At 41.3% G+C, this 12,473-nt stretch overlaps 1 protein-coding gene across 1 annotated transcript in view; it reads right to left on the bottom strand.

Annotated features, from left to right (window-relative positions):
- Nucleotides 1–12,473, bottom strand: part of CSMD1 (CUB and Sushi multiple domains 1) — a 930,570-nt gene that overhangs the window by 28,166 nt on the left and 889,931 nt on the right. The window contains exons 57-62 of the mRNA XM_033142996.1: nucleotides 11,878–12,060; nucleotides 9,140–9,316; nucleotides 7,805–7,984; nucleotides 7,424–7,597; nucleotides 5,460–5,633; nucleotides 232–305 (exon numbers count right to left, since the gene is read on the bottom strand). Coding sequence (XP_032998887.1) covers nucleotides 232–305; nucleotides 5,460–5,633; nucleotides 7,424–7,597; nucleotides 7,805–7,984; nucleotides 9,140–9,316; nucleotides 11,878–12,060 — 962 coding nt within the window. The remainder of the gene's footprint in view (nucleotides 1–231; nucleotides 306–5,459; nucleotides 5,634–7,423; nucleotides 7,598–7,804; nucleotides 7,985–9,139; nucleotides 9,317–11,877; nucleotides 12,061–12,473) is intronic.

The raw sequence follows: 12,473 nt of genomic DNA, 5'->3' as shown, positions 1-12,473 counted from the left end.
ACTTAAAAATGCTTATGTTATAATCATTGTGAGAAGGTTTCAAACGTAAGCTGTTCAATGAAATCAACAGGAAGGTTCTCCTGAAAATGCTGGAAGAAGACATTTTAAAATGTATGGGCTTTTAAAAGCTGGAAACAACTCAGCACAAAACCCTAGCAGACCAAGATCAGTGCTCCTAAAGCACCACGTACAAACAGGTACTCTGAATGTAACAGCACACAAAAAAATTACCTCGTAGCCTCTAGAACTATTCTGTATTCCATAATGGGGTGTACCAGGGTCTGGGCAACTGTTGTGAGCAGGATCTGCAATTGAAAACAGAAGTGAGTAGGGAATTCATGAGGAGCCTGTTATGCAGGAATACGTTATTTAAGTCTCCCAGAGCACCTAACATACGATCAGTAAAAAGAAAACTTACATTCTACAATATATAACACAAAAGGGAACAAAGGGAGAAGCTCAGGGGAGGGGTGGGTGGGAGAAGAGACGCCACTACCCATTTTAAAAGTTAAACGGTACTTCTCATAGTGACCAGTTGCACCTGGTCTTTCCCTGATGCTTGGGTGTGCCTGCTTTCCATCACTTGCTTTACCATTGCAGTCTAAAAAGATCCCTATTAGATCAGGCGAAAGGTCCCTCTTGTCTAACATCCTGTTCTCACAGTTGCCAGTCAGATGACTGAGGGAAGCCTGTGGATGGGAGACTTATTCCGTAAGATTATTGTGGTTTTGAGGAGATAGTGCTCTGACATGGTCATCTCTTCCTGCCTCTGCTTATCTATCCCTTCCTGGCCTATGTTTATTACCTCTCTTTCCCTTGTAAAATGTCTTTTATGGTTGCCTTTGGTGTATGGTCTGGTGGCAAATGATCTGGTGGCAAATGGCTGAGTATCTGACTTTGATGTATGACCTGGCTTTGTGTCTTTGATGTAGAGCAGAGTGGCTCACAGCTGAGCCTGTACTGGCCAGTGTCTTCACATAACAAGGCAGAGCCATCTATAAGATGTTTTTTGAGCATAGCGGTGGAAGTTCATACACAGGCTGGTGGCCACGGAGCTGTGCATCGATGGCTACCTGGGTGTCACTTCGCCACTTCTTCAGGGCTTCTCAATGGCAGATTGTGGGATGTGATCCATGAGAGGCAGTCAAGTACAACATTCCTTGTAATGCTAGAGAAGACATGCGAGGGAATGTTTGGACCAGCCAGTCAAAACTTCCTGTTCCTTATGGCTGGAGCATCCTTCCTTTTGCATGTGATAGAAGGTGGGTGTGACCTAAGCTGTTGAGGTAACAAAGGGACGAGTCACACAGCACCCTTCCCTCTTTTTCACTTCATTCTTTGTTTGACCAACTTTTAGCTAGGGCTGTTCTGCTAGCTCTCAGCTAGCAGAAGCACTGGGATTATTCCCCCCTATGGGGTAGAGCCACATGTACATATTTGTAACTAAGTCTGCCTTCAGGAATCCAACTGTGAACTGATGTGAGTAAACTTATTCTACTGACTTTGAATAAGACTGTGGCGCCTTTATTCTTTTAAAAGGGATTCAAGGGAACTTACCAGGAACGTGCAATTCAATCTGAGACAGATTGAATTGTATAATAGTGAGAGGCTCACATGAGTCTGCAACCGGCTATCTTCTGTGCATGTACAGTAAAAAGGGGAATGTGACTCTGCTACATAAAGGAACTTGCTAGTGCAAGTTAGGAAGGATATTAATAAACAATATATCCTCTCCTGCCACCCCGAACATTCCCACACAGATCGAGGTGCTTGCTTGGTAATGTATATATTGCTTGCTGTTGGGAATAAAATCTGTAATCTTCTCACTCACTTGTGTTTGTATTGCTTCTGAATCTATTTTTAAAAGAACCATATTGCATTTGGCAAGACAGCCTGCAAGCAGGACCTGAACGCAGCAGCTTTCCCCCTCCACTTGTGATTCCCAGCAACTGACATTCAGAGGCAGAGTGAAGTGGAGGCATAACGCAGCCATTGCTGAGCCTTACCCTCTATGAATTTGTCTGATCCTGGGTGACACAGATAGGGGCCCATTTGATTCCTAATGTCTTGTGTTCACCGTGAAATGTTTTAGGCCCCACTGAAATGTAGTTCCGGAGGTAGCACTTGATTTTCTGTAAAGGGTTACTTTTTCTCCTTAGAAGTGAATGGCAAAGTGCTAAACTTAGGACAGTGGGAGTCCACTCCTTGCATAGTGTTTTTGTGTGCAAGGGAACGCAAAGGCTCCTTGCCGTACCCAAGCCTGTCATGCACAATGTCCAGCATAATGATAGGCATTTTGCTAATTTGTAGTAATTTCCAATGCACAGTATTTGTAACCTTATAATCCAGAAAAAAGAGGATCTGCTACTTCCTATTTCTAGCCTGATTTTAAATTTCAATCCTAGGCAGCCACTTTAATCATGTTGTCAGTGGAATATATAATGGACTTATTTACAAAGCAAATCTTACAGGCTTCAGAACTCAGACAGATGAGAGCATAACACATGCCTTATATATAAAAAAGTGTACTTCAGCAATCAAGAGACTTGTAACTTCATCAGCAGTTTGACTGTGCATCTGCTAATGGGAAAATGAAACAATATCCCACCAACGGAAAAACAATCTTTTGTGTGTGTGGGGGGGGGGACTGACTTACAGCTGTAGTGGCTGAATAATAGTAGCAAGGAAAGATCAGACAGTGTCACCTTTGGGGAAGTACTGTTTACAAAGGATCATTGTTACTCTAAAAACATCTCTGGCTCAGATTATGAAATTCAAAATTGGATTTACTACCTCAGCATCCCATCTCCCTGGGATGATAAATGTTCAAATATTTTCACATGGTTTGTGGTTCGGTGCTGCTTTCTAAAAGCAAATGCACACACATATAGAAATACGATGCAGTGTAAAAATTCTTCCTGAACTGTACCATCTTGTGGGCTCCTCCAGAATGGTGCCCCCAGCAAAGCTCTACAGGCACAATTAGGCAATAATTCCACCTATTGAAAAGCTGCTTTCTTTTTTAACTACTAGTAACTGGCTGATGTGCTTCCAGCAGCCACTGAAGGCAAGGTTTAGCAAATTGCCAGTGGCCTCAGTGGGCAACTGTGGTGGAAAGGTTTCAAGCACCAGGAAATGACGTTGAAGGCTGAGGTTAGGGAAAACCTACGTCAGCTTCATGCAAGCATAAAATGCCCACACTAGGGCCAATCTTTCTGCCTCCTTTTTCAGTTGCCACAAAATGACTTGCAAGTCAGTTCCCTTGGTGGACTCTCTCACTGGCTTTGACTGTGCTACTTTAATACAAGATATTCATTAACTCTCTAAACATCAAATGAAAGCATGACGTGTTAATACTGTTTCCCTGTTTCCCTTTCTTTTTAAAGACATTTATGGTCTCAGTGATGTGCTGGTGAAGTTAAGAGCTCTACAGGAGATTAACATGGCTGCTAAAACGGCCTTAAGGGTTGCAGCTGCACAGGTGGAGAGGAAGAAAAATAAGATTCTTTTAACCGCACAAAACTATTTCAAAGGGGAAAAAGATCAGTCGCAGAGTGGAATTATTACTTTAAATGGATGGTGCTCCATCGCCAGGATTTCCTTTAACCCGAGAGCACTGAATCAGCTTAGCACCACCAACATAAAAATCAAACTCTACCCGTGGGGACAAGGTCACCTAACTGTACAGGACTGAGTTACTTGTCATTAATGCTGCATTATTTGTGAGATGGAGAAGGCAGTGGAATTGCTCTGTCTTATTGTGAAAGCTGACTGACTTTTACCCTTGCCAGGTGGGCAGACAAGAGAAGATGCGGGAGGCTGAGAAATTCCCAGCCTGGGAAATTACTGAGATGAAGAAAAACGATGGATGAAAAATGCCTGAAAGCAAAATTCTGTGCTCTCGGATAAAAGGGGCTGTTTGGGAGAGGAGGGGACAAAGGAGTAAGCAACTTGGGAACTGAGCACAGTCCCCAAAAGAGAATATATTGTCCCAGAAAGGAAATTATAAAAGTTATCCTAGCATAAATGTTGAATGAATCAAGGAATCTGGAGTAAGGAAAAGGTAAATGGAAAATAAAACAGGGGGCTGGATTCAACTAAATAACTGCACAGTGAGTACCAGGGAGGGGCATTCTGTGGTTTTGTGTCAGGGAGCTTATTGGACAATGCATTAGAACAATTCCTTAAGCTGATCTTAATTAAAATGATTCCTTCTGTCTGCCTATGAAGCACTTGATTTTTAAATATGAAGGCAATTGATATGGCTGCAGCAAAGCAAAAACCACTCACAGAAATCCCATGCATCCCCACTGGGATGAATCCTGACATCAATAGGGTATACACAGGTAATTTGCATTTGAATCATGTTGCCCTGATTCTTCAAAATGTGGAAAGTCTGCACTAAGAATCTCAACGGAACAGATGCATTTGATCTTATAAACTGCAGATTTATATGCCATTTTCTAAGCTTCAGCAAATCTTTATGAACACGGAGCTTTTTCCTGATAAAAAAATAGTACCTTTGATGCTCAAATGGCATCAAATTCACTTGGGCCTGCTCCATATCAAAAATTATATGAACAAACACACACACACATACGGTTTGGATCCACAGGTGACGAAAATAAACTTCTGTTCACGACCACCTGCATTCCATTGATTCTCTATCATCCCATGTCATTCCAGCAGTCTTAAATTTCCAAGAGTGGATTTGGGGGGGGGGGGTGCATGCAGGGAGATGTGAGGAGGAGAGTGGGGAAGCTTGGCTGATGACTAGAGATCTGCTCACACTTCACTGGAATACACGCACACACAGAGAGAGAGACTTTATTTCCAGACTACTGAGTAGGTGAATTTATAAATGCAACGTTAAGAACGTATGTCTTTTAGAAACTTACGGTGACCTTTTTACACAGTCAAACTGCACATGATGTTAAAAACATAATTAGCAATCCCATTGTGTGCAATTTGAAATATCAGGGAAAGTCAGGGTGGGGTTCCCTCAAGATCACAGCATGTAACAAAGGCAGGTTTAAATTTTCCCTCCCCAGGAGCAATCTCTATGAAACTTGCCTCCCCATGCAACAATTAATGTTAGCCAATGGAAGTTCCAGCCCATCTACTGCATGAGTGCAGGGTGGGGTTGGGGGCAAATTTCATAGTAATTACAGGTGAGGTGGGAAGGATTAAACCAGGCTCCCTCAAACTTGGCCCTCCAGATGTTTTGGGACTACAATTCCCTTCATCCCTGACCACTAGTCCTGTTAGCTAGGGAGTTATGATCATGGGAGTTGTAGTCCCCAAACATCTGGAGGGTCGAGTTTGCCTATGCCTGGATTAAACCTTAAGTTTATCCCATGCACAACAGTTTCTCTCATTTTAGCTTACCTTCAACAGAGTAGGAAACATGTGCGAAGCGGCGCTTAGGCACAGCACAAATAAATAATTGTAGCAATTACCAATGCACGTTGGCTGAATTCCACTCCAACTGCCATCTGCTTGGCATATTCTCCTTGAAGATCCTATTAGTATCAAAGGAGGTCTGCACTGAAAAGATACTTCAGATCTGTAGGTGAAACTTTTGCCGTTGAGTCGCCCCTCGGCTGGTGTACCAGGCTCTCCACAAAAGACAGCTATTACAGAAAAAGGGAACGTGTTCAATAAAAGACTTTAAAACCATGTATAGCATATGCACAGGAAGTTTTGTGTGTGTGTGTGTGTGAATACAAGTTAGCAGGCACCGCGCTGCTTATCCAATTTATGTCAATTTTTGAATGCTAATTTATTGCTATCATCATTTGTTTGCAAGTATTGAATGTCCTGATGTGCCATTAAACACCCCACAAAAGTAACATTAACTGAGATGCCTAATTTACAGATGAGGTACCTAGTGTTGAGAGGACAGTATTGAGAAATGGCTCCGGCTCTCTTGGCCTGAAAGCAAGATGAGCGCTGCTACCCCAATAGTCACCTTTGACTTAACTGTCCAGGGGTCCTTTACCTTTACCCAGTAAGGAGCACACGGAGCCTAAGAAGGGGCAGATTTGGTGGGGAACAGGAACAATGAGAAGGGTGCCAGTTGCATATAATGTGTGCATACGGAATACATGAAGCTATTCCTGTGGGAGGAGATTTCATGGGGCATATTATGGAATATGAAACTACAAGTGAGCTGGTATTTTTCCCCTTCTAGTTTTGTAGCAGAATTATACTCAAACTACCCTTCTTCATTTACATATGCTTCTGCAATAAGCTTTTTCCTCGTAAGAATACAAAACGGAATAAAGAAAAGTCAAGAAGAGTTGGCTAAATCAGGAGTATCAAATTATCCCAGATCAATGATAAGGCCTTTCCTTGGCTACTTGTTCTCCTTCTCTAAATTATCAATTTTTTTGCCACTGGGTAGTTTCAGGCAACTTTTTTTATCATTTTCAAATGTTTAGTTTTTCAGTCTATGCAGGCTTGATATTGTCTGAAGGGGAATGAGGTCACCACCTAGTTGGAAGCTAAGCTTGTCTGGGTCTAATCAGTGCTTCAATGGATGACCATCTGCATACCAGGAATATGCCAGCTTGGTTCCATGACAGAAGAAAAGTGTAATATAAAAGGAAGGAAGGAAGGAAGGAAGGAAGGAAGGAAGGAAGGAAGGAAGGAAGAAAGAAAGAAAGAAAGAAAGAAAAGTGTTCTTGGTTCCGTGTTTCCCAGAGTATCTTTTCAGAACATGGACCAATATGTGTTCAGAAGCTCTTGTTTTGGAAGGCGCCATATCTGTGTTATTTGCTCATGTTCTATGTACTTTAAGAATGTGCTAAAAATTCATTGCTCAAGGACTACCTCCAAGCCTAATCACATTTAAATCAATGGTCAAGGGTTATACGTCTGTAAACACAATTCCAAACTAGCTATTAAGTCATAATTAATGAAACAACAATAAGACAGCAAATGGATGCTCATCAAGAAATGTTTTGATTTGCCATGGGAGTAAGCACTTGGGAGATTCAGATTTTTTTAAAAAAAGAAAAGCTATGAGCAATGCTGTCACAGGCAAAAATTGCACGCCACCATTTTCAATATTACATTATTTATTGTGGCATTTCAGAAGCACAAGTATTGCTTGTATTTCCAGTGCCTGGTTGATGTGCAAAGCAGCATGGGTGCTGCCACCCTACAGCTAATCTTGATCCCCCATGCAACAATATGATGATGATGATGATGATGATGTCCTCAACAACAACAACAACAACAACAACAACAACCAACGCAACAATTTATTTATACTCTGTCCATCTGACTGTGTTTCCCCCCAGCGCAGAACATTCAATTTTTGGTCCTACATGACAGCATCTCATAGTTCTCCCAAACATGACTATTGCGCCATGATTTTTATTTTATTTTATCAACAATTTAATCTTAGTAAACTTACGCAGGCACTGTGGGATCTCTCCCCTCCACTCTCCTCGCCCTTCACATGACAGGATAGCAGAATTGGAAAGGTGATACCCATCAGCACAACTGTAACTTAGACTTGATCCCCAGTGGAAATCAGAGCCTTCCACTTTTCCATACACCACTTGGGGCGGTGGTCCACATGTGATAGCTAATGAAAACAAAAAAAGAATTAAGATTTTTAGGTGGGGGGGGGAGATGTAAAAACTGAACAAGATAACTTTATAAGCCTTTGTCAACAGGGTGCCACCCAGATGTTTTGGACGGCAACTCTTTTTTTATTCTACCTTTTTTTCTGAGAAAGGTTAAGCTGAGAAACTGAGACTTGAATTTTTGTGAGCTAATTAAAACCCCAAACCTTTGCAGATGGGTTTAGTCTGGTTCCAGGTGCCATCTTTCGTACAGCGTATGGTGGATGCGCCAACAGGTTCCATTAGGTACCCTGGGTTGCATTGATAGGTGACTGTCTTATTAAAAGTGAAATCACTTCCAAAATGGATGCCATTTGACAATTCACCTGGATCTCCACAACTGATCACTAGGGTTGGAACACAAAGGAGAAACATGTTTTATTTTAAAATATAAAAATAATAAAACTATATCTTGCATAGGCGCGCATGCAGAAACAGATATAACAACAGACATCACCTAGGGATCTGTATGCAAGTTTACAGTACATTTAAATTCAGGAAGCCCTTGGTGAACCTCAATGTGACTCCTAAACCAATGAAGTCTTAAAAATGTGTATGTCTGCAGAGAAGTGGAGGCATGTGCTCCTGAAGTGCAAATATAATCAGGGGCTTCTAACAGTGCATCTATAGCTTCTACCAAGCGCAGAGGAAATGCTACTGGATTAGGAGATGTTCTGATCCTCAAAAACGAGTTGTGCTCACAAACTGAAGAAGCCCCCTGTTGCCCAAATCTATGTAAATGTTGCACAAACACACCTGTACAAATTCTAAGCCACATTTCCTGCATTATTATACATTTGGGGAGTTCTACTGCATGTATTTTTCTGATTTACTCTGTAGGTAACATGTCCTCCATTACACAGGCATATACTGTAAATCCCAAATCTGGATTGTTTCCAGTACAGACTGAAATAACAGAAAGGATAATTTTATAAAACTGCTGTTACTCAGATTATAAAACTGCTGTTCCTCAGAAGCCACGTTCCTTAATGATAAAAGACTAAACAGTGCCAACAAAGAAATTTTTTGATTTGTATGTGATTTAAGCATTCATAGATGTATACTGTATTGAGTCAAAAAGGTAATTCACTCAATTTACTTTCATGTATGTTGTTGCAAAAATGTTACATGTAGGACCAATACATTTCTTTCCAGGACAACCATAAAGGTGTGCTTGCAGAAAAATAAGCCTTACAGCACAATCATATTATGCATGTTTACTTGGGAGTATGTCCCAGAATGTCAGCGCAGTTTACTCACTGCAAAAAGAAGGGTGAGGTAACCTATGATTGCGAAGTTAAACAAACTTGCTTGGGAGTAAGCCTCAATCTCAATGGGATTTTCTTTCGAACAAACATATTTAGGACCAGGCTCCATATGTGGTGATGAATGAGAGTATAATTTACTGTGCCCTCCTTTTTTTGAAGAAAACACTTTTCTTCCTTCTACAAGGATAGCACATCTATTTTCAGTCTTTAAACATATTGTTAACAGTTCCCAACCTGTGCAGTCTGGGGCAGAGCCAGTCCATGTCCCGTTGGCTGTACAGTGTCGCGTAGTTAGTCCTGAAGTCTTGTAACCTTCCCAACAGGCATAGATGACTGAGCTAGAAAATGAAATTCCATCATTGAAGACTATCTTGCCATTGGCTGGTGTCCCAGGATTGCCACAAGATACAGCTGTCAAAAGTGGGGAAGACAGGGAAAGCAAAATAAAGTAAATTTGATTTCTCCTTTAAACTGACGCAGGACAAACCCTGGAAAACCAAAGCTTTTCAATTGTTTAGTTTGTGGAGAAGTTATCAAAATATGCATGCCCTATATTGGGCTTATATTACCGTTCATTATTGGCAGAATGTAACAATGCATCCCTTTTGCATACATTAGGAAAAAGGGGGCACAAAAAGAGGGGGGGAGAAATAATTGAAGGTGGGAGGTAGTCAAAGCACTGGGATGTTTGTTCATAGACATCTCCTCTTTTTAAGGATGTAGTCTTAAATATGCATTGAGAGAACTTGCACCAATTTGCCCCCAGAAATGGCTGGGGTGATTTTACAAGGTGAAACCAGTGGTTAGTGTTCACCTGCTAGGTTTTTGCCTGTGCAAAACTGAATTCTCCATTAAAGGGGGAATTCACTTTCCTTGCAGAATTCCTTGAGATTATCTGTTTCAGTTAGACAGCCGCTTGCCTTTCACACAGTCTCACTCATAATATAATTCGCTCATAAAGGTTACAGCTCCAGCCTATTGTATTGAAAACAGGCTAGAGGACAGTTCCCTGCAAATGGTTTTGCTGTGAGGGAAGGAAAGCAAAGATTCGTTCTGTTTCTTGTGATTACAGTTGCCTAAACCTGAGTCATGTCAGGTAAGGCTGAGCCCCAACTAAGGTCCTTGAGTGGAATTTTTGATAAATCAGCTTTTCTGTTAAGAGCTTGAGGGTTCACAAGATTAAATTAACTCAGTCTCCAAGGTGGATATTAGACTGAAGGAACCACATTGGTAGCAACAGCAATAAAGATATCTGTGTAAGGGAAGAAACCCCTCTTTTGGTGCAAATTGCACATGTATGTGCATGCAGTCACAAATACAATTTGAACCAGGCTTCCTCAAACTCAGCCCTCCAGATATTTTGAGACTACAATTCCCATCATCCCTGACCACTGGTCCTGCTAGCTAGGGATCATGGGAGTTGTAGGCCAAAAACATCTGGAGGGCCGAGTTTGAGGAAGCCTGAATTGAGCCAATAGGTCACTGTCAGTTTAGTCCCAGTTCAGGCATTTAACTTAACTGGCATTTTTCCACATCATTCTCTAATCAGATGTTTTAAATAAATAAAAAATTACTTCCTAATATGAATGTAAAACAAAAGAGGGAAAAACCCAACCCACACTAGCTACAGTGTACAACCAGAGACTTTTCTATGTTCTCTTTTGAATTAGTTCATAGGATGCTCAAAATGCACTTTGTAGTAACACATACAAAAATGCCCACAGAAACACTGGTATTTAAATGCACAACATCAATTCTATATATGAAAGAGCGGTGAAACGTTCTGCTGGTGAAAAACAAGCTGTAAGCTGTGGGAAGATGGATTACCGGCTAGAAAGGAGAACAGGTGCTTATAATAAATTAAAATAGGAGAGGTTCATAATCACTTGTGTATGTGACCTGTGTGTGTACTGAGGGGTTTTTTTGTTTTGTTTTTTGGCAGGGAGAAGAAAGGTGAATGAAGGACAAAATGTGAATCCAGATCAAAACTTGCCTGCAGCTCTTATTGTTAACTTATGATACATGCAGGCCTTCTTGGATTCTGTTTCACTTTCCCGAGGCAAATGCCTTCTCCACATTGACTGTGAGCTTAGACAAGACAATAAACTTTTCATTAAACCACGGGTGAGTAATTGGCAGCCTGTAGCCACATCCAGCTTGGAACAATGTCTTTTAAGATATTGTGAGACTATTGGTTGTGTTTTCTTTTTCCTAGCCCTAATGCATGGTACTTAAGAGAATGTGGTGGACTTCTTTCCATCAGAAAGTTTCCATCAGATTCACATTACAGCAAACCTAAGTTCTGCTATAAGTATGATCAACTTAGAGATAAACAGTTTCAAATCCACAGCAGCAATGACGATTTAGCAGACCACCATACTTCCATTATTGTTTTACTTCCATACTTTTTTTAAGATCGTTGCACATTTTGCTACAATATTGTTTATATATTAGTGTATTAAAGGGGGGGGGGAAGAAAACTGGTAAAGCACCCCTGAATGGTTAAGGCCAGTCATCTCGCTTTCAGGCTGAGGGAGCTGGCATTTGTCCGCAGACAGCTTTCCGGGTCATGTGGCTAGCATGACTAAACTGCTTCTGGTGCAACGGGACACCGTGACAGAAACCAGAGTGCACGGAAACGCCGTTTACCTTCCCGCAACAGCGGTACCTATTTATCTACTTGCACTGGTGTGTTTTCGAACTGCTAGGTTGGCAGGAGCTGAGACAGAGCAATGGGAGCTCAATCCGTCATGGGGATTCGAACACAGTGCCACCCGCATATTGTATTAACAGGTGTGAGACTAATAAAGGAGAGTGGTAAACCTGATCATTTCTATTAAGAACCAAGATTGAAATTAAGCAAGTAGTTATGTACTTTCAAGCACAAACAATACCTCCAAGAACACCAAGTATCATATTCATGGAAATGTAGTTATACAGTTGCAATTGCATGAGTTGAATCTGATACTGACCTTCACATACTGGCTGTAAGCCAGACCAAGATCCATTAAGGAGGCATGTTCTTTCTGGGGAACCTCTCAGCTGATAACCCATTTCGCAGGAGAAACGTAGCAGGCTTTTTATCTTGAACTCATCCCCAAGTCTGGATCCATGGGATGGCACTCCAGGATCATCACAATATCCTGGGTTGTTTCCTGTAAATGCAAAGTATCAAAAGGGTCGTTATCAGGATCTTTCGAGGTGTCAGCACAGTTTAGTGTCAATCAGCTAACAACCTGCCAGGCATTCGCTCCATTTCAAATTCTGTGTGTCTTTGAGGTGTGCCCCAAAGGCACATTACCAAACACAAGGCGTCAAACAAATATACTTGCTCAAGAGCCACAATAGGCCGAGTCTGCCTACCAAATACGGGTTTGATCAACAGAGACTTAACGATAATTTAAATTAACATAGGTCTATGTGACACTGAATATAATCAGAGAAGAACTGAAAATTCCATGTCAGAACTCTTCTGCTCAAGATGCAGGGTTAGGAAGAAGGTGTGCCTGCCCAGAACCTTTCTCCTGTGTAGGAAAAGTACATGCTAAATTAATTTACTTATTAAATG

This window comes from Lacerta agilis, chromosome 3 (genome assembly GCF_009819535.1).
Source record: "Lacerta agilis isolate rLacAgi1 chromosome 3, rLacAgi1.pri, whole genome shotgun sequence".
In the NCBI taxonomy this organism is placed as follows: domain Eukaryota; kingdom Metazoa; phylum Chordata; class Lepidosauria; order Squamata; family Lacertidae; genus Lacerta; species Lacerta agilis.
Note: the sequence above shows the minus strand (reverse complement) of the source record. Positions and strands in the feature narration are given on the sequence as shown.